At 48.1% G+C, this 15,000-nt stretch overlaps 2 protein-coding genes across 2 annotated transcripts in view; one reads left to right on the top strand and one right to left on the bottom strand.

Annotated features, from left to right (window-relative positions):
• The window catches only part of cnga4 (cyclic nucleotide gated channel subunit alpha 4), a gene marked incomplete at both ends in the record, with an annotated part of 17,718 nt that extends 6,338 nt beyond the window's left edge, over positions 1-11,380 (top strand). Inside the window, 6 exons of the mRNA XM_084179739.1 lie at positions 176-759; positions 1,601-1,846; positions 2,528-2,693; positions 3,336-3,858; positions 9,992-10,049; positions 11,144-11,380. Coding sequence (XP_084035865.1) covers positions 176-759; positions 1,601-1,846; positions 2,528-2,693; positions 3,336-3,858; positions 9,992-10,049; positions 11,144-11,380 — 1,814 coding nt within the window. The remainder of the gene's footprint in view (positions 1-175; positions 760-1,600; positions 1,847-2,527; positions 2,694-3,335; positions 3,859-9,991; positions 10,050-11,143) is intronic.
• A 277-nt stretch (positions 11,381-11,657) lies between these two features.
• LOC311143709 (uncharacterized protein) overlaps positions 11,658-15,000 on the bottom strand; it is a 5,206-nt gene continuing 1,863 nt past the window's right edge. The window contains exons 2-3 of the mRNA XM_084179577.1: positions 13,758-14,385; positions 11,658-13,585 (exon numbers count right to left, since the gene is read on the bottom strand). Of these exons, the coding sequence (XP_084035703.1) occupies positions 13,580-13,585; positions 13,758-14,385 (634 nt within the window). The 3' untranslated portion in view covers positions 11,658-13,579. The remainder of the gene's footprint in view (positions 13,586-13,757; positions 14,386-15,000) is intronic.

Here is a 15,000-nt window from a genome sequence, read left to right as displayed (position 1 = left end):
AGTGTGGGAAGCCCATGACTGAATTCTGTAAGAGGAGGGAGAGAGTTAATTACTTCCTTTTCTTTCGTGATGACTCCCAGGCTTAGCTTAGTTATGCAATGCATATTTCTATTTCTCTGGTGACATGAACTAAACTCTGACCCAGACTGTATATGTGCTGTGCTGCCCCTTGCAGGTTTCCTGGAGCAAGGCATCCTGGTGCAGGACAGGGCCCGTCTGAAGAAGCGCTACCTCCTCTCCTCACGCTTCCTGTTAGACATGGCCTCCATATTTCCCACTGACCTGCTATATCTGTACTTCGGCATCCACCAGCCGCTGGTGAGGGTCAACCGCTTCCTCCGCACCTCCCGGCTCAATGAGGCCATGGACCGCATGGAGACCCGCACCTCCTACCCCAACACCTTCCGGATCTCCAAGCTCATGCTCTACATCTTTGTGCTCATCCACTGGAACGCCTGCATCTACTTCGCCCTGTCCAGTTACATCGGCTTCGGGGTGGACCGCTGGGTTTACCCCAACATCTCCGACCCTGTCTTCGCCTCTGTGAGGCGCCAGTACATCTACTGCTTCTGGTTCTCCGCGCTGATTTTCACCACGGTGGGCGACACGCCACAGCCCGAACGTGAGGAGGAGTACCTGTTTATGATCGCTGACCTGCTGATCGCCGTGCTGGCGTTTGCCTCCATCGTGGGGAACGTGGGGAACGTCATCACCAACCTCAGGGACCGAGACAACGTCTTCTTCCCCAACCATGAGCTGGTGAGGGGCGGGGCCAGAACCTTGTTTTCTCCTTCATTTTAAAGTCAGGGTCAGGCGGGGTCGGGCAGGGGCGGGGTCGGGCAGGGTCGGGCAGGGGCGGGGTCGGGCAGGGTCAGGCGGGGTCGGGCAGGGTCGGGGTCGGGCAGGGTCAGGCGGGGTTGGGCAGGGTCAGGCGGGGTCGGGCAGGGTCGGGGTCGGGCAGGGTCGGGGTCGGGCAGGGTCAGGCGGGGTCGGGCAGGGTCAGGCGGGGTCGGCCAAGGTCGGGGTCGGACAGGGTCGGGGTCGGGCATGGGCGGGTCGGGCAGGGTCGGGGTTGGGCAGGGTCAGGCGGGTCAGGCAGGGTCGGGGTCGGGCAGGGTCGGGGTCGGGCAGGGTCAGGCGGGGTCGGGCAGGGTCGGGGTAGGGCAGGGTCAGGCGGGGTCGGGGTAGGGCAGGGTCAGGCGGGGTCGGGCAGGGTCAGGCGGGGTCGGGCAGGGTCGGGGTCGGGCAGGGTCAGGCGGGGTCGGGCAGGGGCGGGGTCGGGCAGGGTCAGGCGGGGTCGGGCAGGGTCGGGGTAGGGCAGGGTCAGGCGGGGTCGGACAGCCTTAGTTTTTCCTAGCCACTGTGCTTCTGCCTCTACATTGCTCGCTCTTTGGGGTTTCAGGCTGGGTATCTGACAAACTGCTGATGTCAAAAGGGCTTTATAAAATAAATGTGATTGATTGATTGATTGATTGATTGATTGCTCTGTTGCCTTTCACCTAAAAGAGTTTGCTTGTATTCTCTCCCAGTGGCAAAATACTTTCTGAAGAATCTTGGGATTTGTGACATGCCTGTCTAATCCCACTTTATTTAATTCCAGGTCAAAGGCTACCTGCGCAACAGGTACATCAGCAAGGAGTTGCGTAACCGCGTCAACGACTGGTACCAGCACCTGTACATCAACCGTAAGATCACGAGGGAGAACGAGATCCTGCAGCAGCTTCCCGTCCAGCTGCAGACAGAGATCGCTGTGAGCGTACACCTGCCCACGCTCTCCAAGGTCACCATCTTCCAGAACTGTGAGACAAGCCTGCTGGAGGAGCTGGTGCTCAAACTCATCCCACAGGTCAGAGGTCAAGGGTTAAAGGGACAATCTGCAGTTGCTACATCCATTTTTTGGACTTGTAAATGAATAATATATACACCCATTGATTATTGAATGATATAACTTTTAAATACCTCATGAGCTTAGTTCAACTGTCGTACCCCATCAGATCCCCAAACATAAGCTTGTTATACTCCCTTGTTTGTCAACAATGTAAATGTAAGCAAACACTGTATAGCACCAAAACATTTGAGTCATTTAGCAGATGCTCTTATCTAGAGCAATTTACAGGAGCAATTAGGGTTAAGTGCCTTGCTCAAGGGCACGTTGACAGATTTCACCTCGGGGATTTGTACCAGCGACCTTTCGGTTACAAAGCCCAACACTCTTAACCACTGCCTATTTAATCATGGTTAAAACTATCATTTTGATATCATGGATGGCCAGTCCTTTCTCCAGCCCCATCCTTTAGCTGTTTACAAAAATGAGTGGTGGGGTGTGGGGCTTTGTTATTTTTCTAACTGCAGATTGTTCCTTTAAAGCCGTGTGTAATTCTTGTTATGTCTGCGTGGTCAATGGCATGTATGTGACTGCTAACTTGACTGGTGCTAGAGAACGATATTTCAGTTAACCGTTACTTTGCTGTTTTTTTGTGCGGCTAATAGCATCACTTCTCAGACATGTTCCTCCTCCTGCCTGTAGGTGTATAGTCCTGGGGAGTATGTGTGCAGAAAGGGGGACGTGGGTCATGAGATGTACATCATTAAGGATGGGAAACTGGCTGTGGTTGCAGACGATGGGGTGACACAGTTCGCTGTGTTGAGTGAAGGCAATTTCTTTGGGGAAATAAGCATCCTCAACATCAAAGGTGAGAAAGAGAGAATATTACAGTATATTTACAGCATATCCCTAATATTCTAACACAATGTCTCAATGGACAATCATATCCTTAATATTCCAACACAATGTCTCAATGGACAATCATATCCCTAATATTCCAACACAATGTCTCAATGGACAATCATATCCCTAATATTCCAACACAATGTCTCAATGGACAATCATATCCCTAATATTCCAACACAATGTCTCAATGGACAATCATATCCCTAATATTCCAACACAATGTCTCAATGGACAATCATATCCCTAATATCCCAACACAATGTCTCAATGGACAATCATATCCCTAATATCCCAACACAATGTCTCAATGGACAATCATATCCCTAATATTCCAACACAATGTCTCAATGGACAATCATATCCCTAATATTCCAACACAATGTCTCAATGGACAATCATATCCCTAATATTCCAACACAATGTCTCAATGGACAATCATATCCCTAATATCCCAACACAATGTCTCAATGGACAATCATATCCCTAATATTCCAACACAATGTCTCAATGGACCCACAGTCTAGACTGCAGAGCAGAAGGCCCCAAAGTAAGTCAAGCAAATTAAATCTCAAAATGCCTCACAACATTCCTCATCCTCTGACAGGAAACAAATCAGGCAACCGTCGGACGGCCAACATCCGCAGCATTGGCCACTCAGACCTGTTCAGCCTGTCCAAGGAGGACCTGACAGACGTGCTGTCTGAGTTCCCAGCTGCCAAGAGACACCTGGAGGACAAGGGCCGTCAGATCCTCACTAAGATGGGCATGTTGGTGGAGGCCGCGGAGGGTGAGGAGGAGCAGGTGGAGGAGAAGGTGGAGGTCAAGGTGGAGAGGCTGGAGGGTAACCTGAACACGCTGCAGACAAAGCTGGCTCGTCTAATGGCAGAGCTGGAGTCCAGCAACTGCAAGATCCTGACCAGGGTGGAGCAATTGGAACTAGAGACAGAGGACTGGGAGGACAACCCGCCTGAGGAGGGAGGGGAAGAGGGAGGGGAGGGGGAGCGAGGAGAGGAGCAGGGGACTAAAATAGAGGATGAAAGAGAGGGACAGGATGAAGGATATGAAGAGGCAAAAGGAGGAGAGGGGGGAGAAACACAAGATACTGAGAGAAGAGGACAGGAAGACACGTAGAGGACAGGAAGACACGTAGAGGACAGGAAGACATGTAGAGGACAGGAAGACACGTAGGGGACAGGAAGACATGTAGAGGACAGGAAGACACGTAGAGGACAGGAAGACATGTAGAGGACAGAAAGACATGTAGAGGACAGGAAGACACATAGAGGACAGGAAGACATGTAGAGGACAAGAAGACACGTAGAGGACAGGAAGACACGTAGAGGACAGGAAGACACGTAGAGGACAGGAAGACACATAGAGGACAGGAAGACATGTAGAGGACAGGAAGACATGTAGAGGACAGGAAGACACGTAGAGGACAGGAAGACACGTAGGGGACAGGAAGACATGTAGAGGACAGGAAGACATGTAGAGGACAGGAAGACATGTAGAGGACAGGAAGACATGTACAGGACAGGAAGACATGTAGAGGACAAGAAGACACGTAGAGGACAGGAATACATGTAGAGGACAGGAAGACATGTAGAGGACAGGAAGACATGTAGAGGACAAGAAGACATGTAGAGGACAGGAAGACATGTAGAGGACAGGAAGACATGTAGAGGGCAGGAAGACATGTAGAGGGCAGGAAGACATGTAGAGGACAGGAAGACATGTAGAGGACAGGAAGACATGTAAGACACGTAGAGGACAGGAAGACATGTAGAGGACAGGAAGACATGTAGAGGACAGGAAGACATGTAGAGGACAGGAAGACATGAAGAGGACAGGAAGACATGTAGAGGACATATAGACAGATGAAGAAGAAGAAGACAGAAAGAGGAGGAAGAGGAGGAAGAGGAGGAAGAGGAGGAAGAGGAGGAAGAGGAGGAAGAGAATACAGATGATGTAGAGGAAAACTAAAGGTTGGTGGGGGAATTTATTATTTTGAACTTAACATGAATTGGGGTATTTAGGAGTACTATATACAGTCGTGGTCAAAAGTTTTGAAAATGACACAAATACTAATTTTCACAAAGTCTGCTGCCTCAGTTTTGATGATGGCAATTTGCAAACACTCCAGAATATCATGAAGAGTGATCAGATGAATTGCAATTAATTGCAAAGTCCCTCTTTGCCAAAAAAAACATTTCCACTGCATTTCAGCCCTGCCACAAAAGGACCAGCTGCCATCATGTCAGTGATTCTTTCGTTAACACAGGTGAGAGTGTTGACGAGGACAAGGCTGGAGATCACTATGTCATGCTGATTGAGTTAGAATAACAGACTGGAAGCTATAAAAGGAGGGTGGTGCTTGAAATCATTGTTCTTCCTCTGTTAACCATGGTTACCTGCAAGGAAACACGTGCCGTCATCATTGCTTTGCACAAAAAGGGCTTCACAGGCAAGGATATTGCTGCTAGTAAGATTGCACCTAAATCAACCATTTATCGGATCATCAAGAACTTCAAGGAGAGAGGTTCAATTGTTGTGAAGAAGGCATCAGGGCACCCAAGAAAGTCCAGCAAGCGCCAGGACCGTCTCCTAAAGTTGATTCAGCTGCGGGATCGGGGCACCACCAGTGCAGAGCTTGCTCAGGAATGGCAGCAGGCAGGTGTGAGTGCATCTGCACGCACAGTGAGGCGAAGACTTTTGGAGGATGGCCTGGTGTCAAGAAGGGCAGCAAAGAAGTCACTTCTCTCCAGGAAAAATATCAGGGAAAGACTGATATTGTGCAAAAGGTACAGGGATTGGACTGCTGAGGACTGGGGTAAAGTCATTTTCTCTGATGAATCCCCTTTCCGATTGTTTGGGGCATCCGGAAAACACCTTGTCCGGAGAAGACAAGGTGAGCGCTACCGTCAGTCCTGTGTCATGCCAACAGTAAAGCATCCTGAGACCATTCATGTGTGGGGTTGCTTCTCAGCCAAGGGAGTAGGCTCACTCACAATTGTGCCTCAGAACACATGAATAAAGAATGGTACCAACACATCCTCCGAGAGCAACTTCTCCCAACCATCCAAGAACAGTTTGGTGACGACCAATGCCTTTTCCAGCATGATGGAGCACCTTGCCATAAGGCAAAAGTGATAACTAAGTGGCTCGGGGAACAAAACATGAACATTTTGGGTCCATGGCCAGGAAACTCCCCAGACCTTAATCCCATTGAGAACTTGTGGTCGATCCTCAAGAGGCGGGTGGACAAACAAAAACCCACAAATACTGACAAACTCCAGGCAAGAATGGGCTGCCACCAGTCAGGATAACGCCCAGAAGTTAATTGACAGCATGCCAGGGCGGATTGCAGAGGTCTTGAAAAAGAAGGATCAACACTGCAAATATTGACTCTTTGCACATACTTAATGTAATTGTCAATAAAAGCCTTTGAATGCTTGTAATTATACTTCAATATACCATAGTAACATCTGACAAAAATATCTCATAACACTGAAGCAGCGAACTTTTGTGAAGACCAACACTTGTGTCATTCTCAAAACTTTTGACCACGACTGTAGGCAGAGAACGTTGAACAGAACCATGTCAATAACTACATTTTGGACAGAAAATACAGATAGAACCTTACAGTACCACTATTCTATTATCACTTTAATACTTTAATGCTGAAAATGAAAATAATTTCGACCTACAACAGTTATTTAGAATAGTCATTGCAATCAAACATTCATCACAGGAGGTTGGTGGCACCTTAACCGTGGTAACGGAGCGGTGGCACCTTCACCGTGGTAACGGAGCGGAATAGATGTGGAATGGAATCATGTTTCTATGTGTTTGATTCCATTCCATTTACTCCATTCCAGCCATTACCACGAGCCATCCTCCCCTCGGCAGCCTCTACTGACGTTCATATATTTTTTTCAACAGATCTATTTGAAAGGCACATTTTTCTTGATTGTATTGATTTGGATGTTTCCAGTTAGGAACTCCACCTGGTGTTGAATTTCACTATGAGAAATGATGCTGTTAGGCATGTCATGTATGCATTTCCATTATCCATGGGACCGTCATGTGCAGCAACATTCTATGGCTGCGTTCTCTTTAAATTGTGCAAAACGAATGTAGTATAATGTGTCTGTCCTATATCTAGAAAGCTAAGGATATATGTATGTGTATATATATATATAAAAAAAATATATAGAAATTGATTTGCATTTTAATGAGGGAAATAAGTATTTGACCCCTCTGCAAAACATGACTTAGTACTTGGTGGCAAAACCCTTGTTGGCAATCACAGAGGTCAGACGTTTCTTGTAGTTGGCCACCAGGTTTGCACACATCTCAGGAGGGATTTTGTCCCACTCCTCTTTGCAGATCTTCTCCAAGTCATTAAGGTTTCGAGGCTGACGTTTGGCAACTCGAACCTTCAGCTCCCTCCACAGATTTTCTATGGAATTAAGGTCTGGAGACTGGCTAGGCCACTCCAGGACCTAAATGTGCTTCTTCTTGAGCCACTCCTTTGTTGCCTTGGTCGTGTGTTTTGGGTCATTGTCATGCTGGAATACCCACCCACAACCCTTTTTCAAAGCCCTGGCTGAGGGAAGGAGGTTCTCACCCAAGATTTGACGGTACATGGCCCCGTCCATCGTCCCTTTGATGCGGTGAAGTTGTCCTGTCCCCTTAGCAGAAAAACACCCCCAAAGCATAATGTTTCCACCTCCATGTTTGACGGTGGGGATGGTGTTCTTGGGGTCATAGGCAGCATTCCTCCTCCTCCAAACACGGCGAGTTGAGTTGATGCCAAAGAGCTCGATTTTGGTCTCATCTGACCACAACACTTTCACCCAGTTCTCCTCTGAATCATTCAGATGTTCATTGGCAAACTTCAGATGGCCCTGTATATGTGCTTTGTTGAGCAGGGAGACCTTGCGGGCGCTGCAGGATTTCAGTCCTTCACAACGTAATGTGTTACCAATTGTTTTCTTGGTGACTATGGTCCCAGCTGCCTTGAGATCATTGACAAGATCCTTCCATGTAGTTCTGGGCTGATTCCTCACCGTTCTCATGATCATTGCAACTCCACGAGGTGATATCTTGCATGGAGCCCCAGGCCGAGGGAGATTGACAGTTCTTTTGTGTTTCTTCCATTTGCGAATAATCGCACCAACTGTTGTCACCTTCTCACCAAGCTGCTTGGCGATGGTCTTGTAGCCCATTCCAGCCTTGTGTAGGTCTACAATCTTGTCCCTGACATCCTTGGAGAGCTCTTTGGTCTTGGCCATGGTGGAGAGTTTGGAATCTGATTGATTGATTGCTTCTGTGGACAGGTGTCTTTTATACAGGTAACAAGCTGAGATTAGGAGCACTCCCTTTAAGAGTGTGCTCCTAATCAGGTAACGAGCTGAGATCAGGTAACAAACTGAGATTAGGAGCACTCCCTTCAAGAGTGTGCTCCTAATCTCAGCTCGTTACCTATATAAAAGACACCTGGGAGACAGAAATCTTTCTGATTGAGAGGGGGTCAAATACTTATTTCCCTCATTAAAATGCAAATCAATTTATAACATTTTTGACATGCGTTTTTCTGGATTTTTTTTTTGTTATTCTGTCTATCATTGTTCAAATAAGCCTACCATTAAAATTTTAGATTGATAATTTCTTTGTCAGTGGGCAAACTTACAAAAACAGCAGGGGATCAAATACTTTTTTCCCTCTCTGTATATATATATATATATATATATATATATATATATATATATATATATATATTGTGACGTCACGAGAGGCTACACAGCTTTCAGCGGGATTGCTCAAGTAGTGCAAGGAGACAAGGTTCAAACAAAACAAGGATTTTATTAAAGGTCTTGGGAAATTAACGAAAATATAACAAAATTCTGTTCTCTTGTGGCTCTTTAAGGGTTAACAGTTCAGGGATGTCTCTTCCACATCCAAAATCATAATTCTCACTCGCTCAGATAACTTTTCCCCAGCCTTACTGTAGTCCACGTTGCAGCTAGTGGCCAACCCAGCAAAAAGTCCTTCCAAATGTCTCTCACGTATTTCCACAGGCGAATATATCCAAAGGTGAGTATTTCCCAAAGGTAAGTATCTCCAAATCCTTATATTCCTCATGGAAGTGGCCGTGCAGCACTCTTGTCCTCCAGAGAGCCCAGGTTGGAGACTGTGTTTCTTCACCACCCACACACCCACCCTCAGTGTGTCTCTTCCCTTCCAACCACCTTCAGCTCATCAGCTCCTGATTTGTTTCAGCTGCGTGGGAAGATTGGCCATAGAGGGGTGGAGTTCCCGACCATACCAGCAGATGGAGCCATAGCTGTTTGGGTTTGCAGCCATCTCAGGGGGATGTAACGTCCCTCCAGGACACAGCCTCTCGTGACATCACAATATATATATATATATATATATATATATATATAGTTGAAGTCAGAAGTTTACATACACCTTAGCCAAATACATATAAACTCAGTTTTTCACAATTCCTGACATTTAATCCTTGTAAAGGTTGGGATCAGCACTTTATTTTAAGAATGTGAAATTTCAGAATAATAGTAGAGAGAATGATTTATTTCAGCTTTTATTTCTTTCATCACATTCCCAGTGGGTCAGAAGTTTATATACACTCAATTAGTATTTGGTAGCATTGCCTTTAAATTGTTTAACTTGGGTCAAACGTTTCGGGTAGCCTTCCACAAGCTTCCCACAATAAGTTGGGTGAATTTTGGCCCATTCCTCCTGGTTCGTAGGCCTCCTTGCTCACACACGCTTTTTCAGTTCTACCCACACACTCCTGTTGAAGTTGTCTCACCAAAGTCCAGAGTGCAGACATGTCTCTCTCCCTCTCCAGCTCTCTGGGTCTAGTTGAGTGGGTATTGCTGTGCTGGACTGTTGTCTGGGTCTGTGCTGACTGTTCCAGCTCCACCTACCTTACCTCCAGCTGGGTGAATTTATTCCTCATTTCACTCCTCACTCCTGCTGTGCTCTCTCTTTGATTATGTAAAAGTCCTGTTGGAAGTGTTTGAGGTTTCCCTGCACCACCACTGTTCCAACCTTGTACAAATGGACAGAGGCTGACTCAGTCTCAGGGGGCCTCGTTTTCCATTATTCTGCATTTCCACCCTGGGCCAATACCTTCTCTCCTGACAGATGGGTAGTGCTATAGCACTGTGCCATGCCAGGGGATTGTCTGTGAACTTTAAGTTGCTTATGTTCCCAGTCTTGTAACAGTCTGCAGATAGAGCTGATGCCCCTGTTCGCTGGCCACCTGCCCTTCCCTAACGTCAAGGTGTTTAGCACCTGCCTAATATAGAGGCGAAAGAAACATACACCTGTTTAGGCGAGGTGCCGGCTAACATTTGGAAAATAAAAGGAGAGTCTCAAACTCTAGGATCTCAGATGCAATAATTGATTATCCTAATAACCAACGTTTCGACAGACAAGCTGTCTTCATCAGGGTTTAGTTCCTGCCACCCGGTGCTAACTCCACCAGCCAACCTGATACCGGTGAGTCCTGCCTCCCAGTGCTAACTCCACCAGCCAACCTGATACCGGTGAGTCCTGCCTCCCGGTGCTAACTCCACCAGCCAACCTGATACCGGTGAGTCCTGCCACCCGGTGCTAACTCCACCAGCCAACCTGATACCGGTGAGTCCTGCCTCCCAGTGCTAACTCCACCAGCCAACCTGATACCGGTGAGTCCTGCCTCCCAGTGCTAACGCCACCAGCCAACCTGATACCGGTGAGTCCTGCCTCCCAGTGCTAACTCCACCAGCCAACCTGATACCGGTGAGTCCTGCCTCCCAGTGCTAACTCCACCAGCCAACCTGATACCGGTGAGTCCTGCCACCCGGTGCTAACTCCACCAGCCAACCTGATACCGGTGAGTCCTGCCTCCCGGTGCTAACTCCACCAGCCAACCTGATACCGGTGAGTCCTGCCACCCGGTGCTAACTCCACCAGCCAACCTGATACCGGTGAGTCCTGCCTCCCAGTGCTAACGCCACCAGCCAACCTGATACCGGTGAGTCCTGCCACCCGGTGCTAACTCCACCAGCCAACCTGATACCGGTGAGTCCTGCCTCCCAGTGCTAACGCCACCAGCCAACCTGATATCGGTGAGTCCTGCCTCCCAGTGCTAACTCCACCAGCCAACCTGATACCGGTGAGTCCTGCCACCCGGTGCTAACTCCACCAGCCAACCTGATACCGGTGAGTCCTGCCACCCGGTGCTAACTCCACCAGCCAACCTGATACCGGTGAGTCCCTACCTCCTTGAATATTCATGCAAATCTGCCATTGACATAAATGTATGTTTTTGAGTTTTTTTATTTCATGCATTGTGGTGCTAACTCCCCCTTGCTCTTCCGTCCACAGACATAGAAGAACGACACCCCCTCCCTGCTGGACCGGCCTCTGGACGACCAGGGGGGCACGGCCAGCACCCGTAGCCGGGGAAGTGTCCACTCTGTGGGCACAGGGGAGCATCAGCCCTGTCTTCTCCCCATGTCTATCCTGGAGCCCTTCAGCCCAGGACAGGTGTTCAACCACAGCCAGGGATGCCAGGTCCTGGTGCTGCCCTCTATGGACGACCACGTTCTGGAGATCAATGCTACGTGACCCTGGTGGTTGGTCAAACCCCACTATCACCACCTCCACCTGCCCATGACTGGGTTGGCTTGCCGCAGACCTTGGTGGGTAGAAAATGACTCAAGTAAAAGTGAAAGTCACCCAGTAAAATACTACTTTACTAAAAGTCTAAAAGTATTTGGTTTTAAATATACTTAAGTATCAAAAGTAAATGGAATTGCTCAAATGTACTTAAGTATCAAAGTGAAAGTAAAAGTATAAATTACTTCAAATTCCTTATATTAAGCAAACCAGATGGCACAATTTTCTACATTTTGTTTTATTGACGGATAGACAGGGGCACACTCCAATACTCAGATATAATTTACAAACAAAGCATTTGTGTTTAGTGAGTCCGCCAGATCAGAGGCAGTAGGGATGACCAGGGATGTTCTCTTGATAAGTGTGTGAATTGGACCATTTTCCTGTCAAAATGTAACGAGCACTTTTGGGTGTTCTGGAAAATGTATGGAGTAAAAAGTTCATTATTTTCTTTAGGAATGTAGTGAAGTAAAAGTAAAAGTAGCCAAATATATAAATAGTAAAGTAAAGTGCAGATACCCCCCCCAAAAAAACAACTTAAGTAGTACTTGAAAGTATTTTACACCGCTGCTCATACCCAATCCCAGTCTAGCTCCCACATTGCAATTATACTGCCCTCATCTGGCCACTGTACGTAGTGTTATGGAAATAATAAAAAAAATAATAATATGCCATTTAGCAGACGCTTTTATCCAAAGCGACTTACAGTCGTGCGTGCATAAATTTTTTGTGTATGGGTGGTCCCGGGGATCGAACCCACTACCTTGGCGTTACAAGCGCCATGCTCTACCAGCTGAGCTACAGAGGACCACGTGATCATGCAAATATAGCCTCCCTATCCATTCTCTACAGGGTTCTACAACAGTAAACAATACAAGTTTAAAAAATATACTTTTATTACAACTTAATGGAAAATGAGATGTACAAAAAAACAAAACGATTTGAATGTATTTCTTAAATCACTTAATTTGAATGAGAACATGCCAGTTGAGTACTGTGTGTGTGAGTGGTACGATGCATAGCCCGGTGCTGATATGTGCAATCTGCTGTAGGGTGGTAGGTATGTGGGTAAGGGTGGTAATGGGACGGTTACAGGTGTTATTATTTATCGCGTCACGTTAGTGGATAACTTTAGCCGGGGTCTCCCTGTGTGTAGCGTGTATGTGCAGAGGGAGGTGCAGTGTGTTCGTCGGTGTGTGTGTAGGCTGGGTTAGGAATGGAAACCAGGCTGGTGAGGCGTGGATGGTGGAGTGCGTGTGCCTGCGGGTCAAAAAGACTGTGTGTGTTCATCGATGGGCCTCTCTTCCTGATCCTGTGAAGACACACACTCAACACAACAACCACCATCACCAGGGCTGCACATAGTCCCGTCAGCACATAAAACTTAACTGCCTCCGCGCCCACCGGGGTGGACACAGGCACACAGCGGGGGTGTGATGTTCCTGCTCCATTCTGTGCGCTCACACACACTCCATATCTCCGCCCCGCTTCTAGCCCGAACACGCTGGCCTGGCGTGACCAGGCGCTCACGCTGCCGTTGCTGAACACTCTGCCGTTCTCTCTCAGCGCCCACACACTAAACTTACTCACAGCCGAGTAGGGGGCGCACCAGCGCACCCTCACAGCCTCAGGCCACACCCCCCACACCTCCAGCGCCACCACAGGGTCAGGGGTCACAGAGGTTGGAGTCAGGCCCGGGCAGCGGCAGCTCAGCCCCTTGGCCTCCCTGACCTCTGGACAGGTTCTCTGCAGGTGCAAGCAGGGGTCAAAGTCACACAGAATGTCCTTCATGAGTTTTCCTCCTTCCTCCTCCTCTTCCTCCTCTTCCTCCTCTTCTTCAGACTCGTCGTCATAGTCGTCCTCGTCACCTATGAACAGATGAGGGGGAAGGGTGGGCCTGCGAGTGGGGCGCGGACAGCAGGGTGGCTTTTTAAGGGCGGGGTTGGTACTGGTGTTGTTGCTATGGGGTTTGTCGCCACCGGTGATGTGACTGTGTGAGGGTTGTGAGGCGGGGTGTGAGGCGGGGTGTGAGGAGCGACACTTGCACTGGTTACTATTGTTGTCATGGCAGCAGTGGTCGTGATGGTCCCTTCGACGGTCGTCACGGTCCCTGTTTCCGGGACTCTCTGTGTGGAGCTCCCCAACCTCTCATATCTGTAAGCACAGCAAACATGTATTTACTACGTATTGAAGATAATGGTAAGAAAAAATGCATAAGCTCTCTGGGCTATCACTCCAGTACTAAACTGGATTAAGCATGAACTCCATTCATATCTATCAGACCAAGACTAAAGCTCCCCTCATTAGGACTGGATGTTAGAGCTACTCTCCTTTCTGTTGGACGGCTGCTGGAGGTACGTCCGTCTGGGCTCCTGGTGTCTGTTGGACGGCTGCTGGAGGTTCGTCCGTCTGGGCTCCTGGTGTCTGTTGGACGGCTGCTGGAGGTTCGTCCGTCTGGGCTCCTGGTGTCTGTTGGACGGCTGCTGGAGGTACGTCCGTCTGGGCTCCTGGTGTCTGTTGGACGGCTGCTGGAGGTTCGTACGTCTGGGCTCCTGGTGTCTGTTGGACGGCTGCTGGAGGTTCGTCCGTCTGGGCTCCTGGTGTCTGTTGGACGGCTGCTGGAGGTACGTCCGTCTGGGCTACTGGTGTCTGTTGGACGGCTGCTGGAGGTACGTCCGTCTGGGCTCCTGGTGTCTGTTGGACGGCTGCTGGAGGTACGTCCGTCTGGGCTCCTGGTGTCTGTTGGACGGCTGCTGGAGGTTTGTCCGTCTGGGCTCCTGGTGTCTGTTGGACGGCTGTCTTTGCTAGGGAGGATGGTTGTGTGTGTGTTCGTCTCGCTGGCTGTCGGTGTGTTTGGAGTGATGAAGACGGGAGTCTGGTCACCTGCAGCTGTTGTCCAAACGGCACACAGAGTGAAGACCCAGATGGATGTCAGGTGAAGGGGTGAAGTCTCACTGAGAACAACAACAACACACAGTCCAACCATCAGCTCTTCAATGGAAAGCAGCACTAAGAGGTTTATCAGCAGAGCTATGGCAGTAAAGATATACATGGCAGTAAAGATATACATGGCACTAAATATATACATGCAGTAAAGATATACATGGCAGTAAAGATATACATGGCAGTAAAGATATACATGCAGTAAAGATATACATGGCAGTAAAGATATACATGGCAGTAAAGATATACATGGCAGTAAAGATATACATGGCAGTAAAGATATACATGAGAGTAAAGTTATACATTGCAGTAAAGATATACAGTACCAGTCAAAAGTTTGGACACACCTACTCATTCAAGGGTGTTTCTTTATTTTTACTATTTTTTACATTGTAGAATAATAGTGAAGACATCACAACTATGAAATAACACATGGAATCATGTAGTAACCAAAAAAGTGTTAAACAAATCAAAATATATTTTATATTTGAGATTCTTCAAGTAGCCACCCTTTGCCTTGATGACAGCTTTCCACACTCTTGGCATTCTCTCAACCAGCTTCACCTGGAATGCTTTTCCAACAGTCTTGAAGGAGTTCCCACATATGCTGAGCACTTGTTGACTGC

This window comes from Coregonus lavaretus (assembly GCF_964263955.1).
Source record: "Coregonus lavaretus genome assembly, chromosome: 16".
Classification (NCBI taxonomy): domain Eukaryota; kingdom Metazoa; phylum Chordata; class Actinopteri; order Salmoniformes; family Salmonidae; genus Coregonus; species Coregonus lavaretus.
This window is presented reverse-complemented; position numbering and strand designations above follow the sequence as displayed.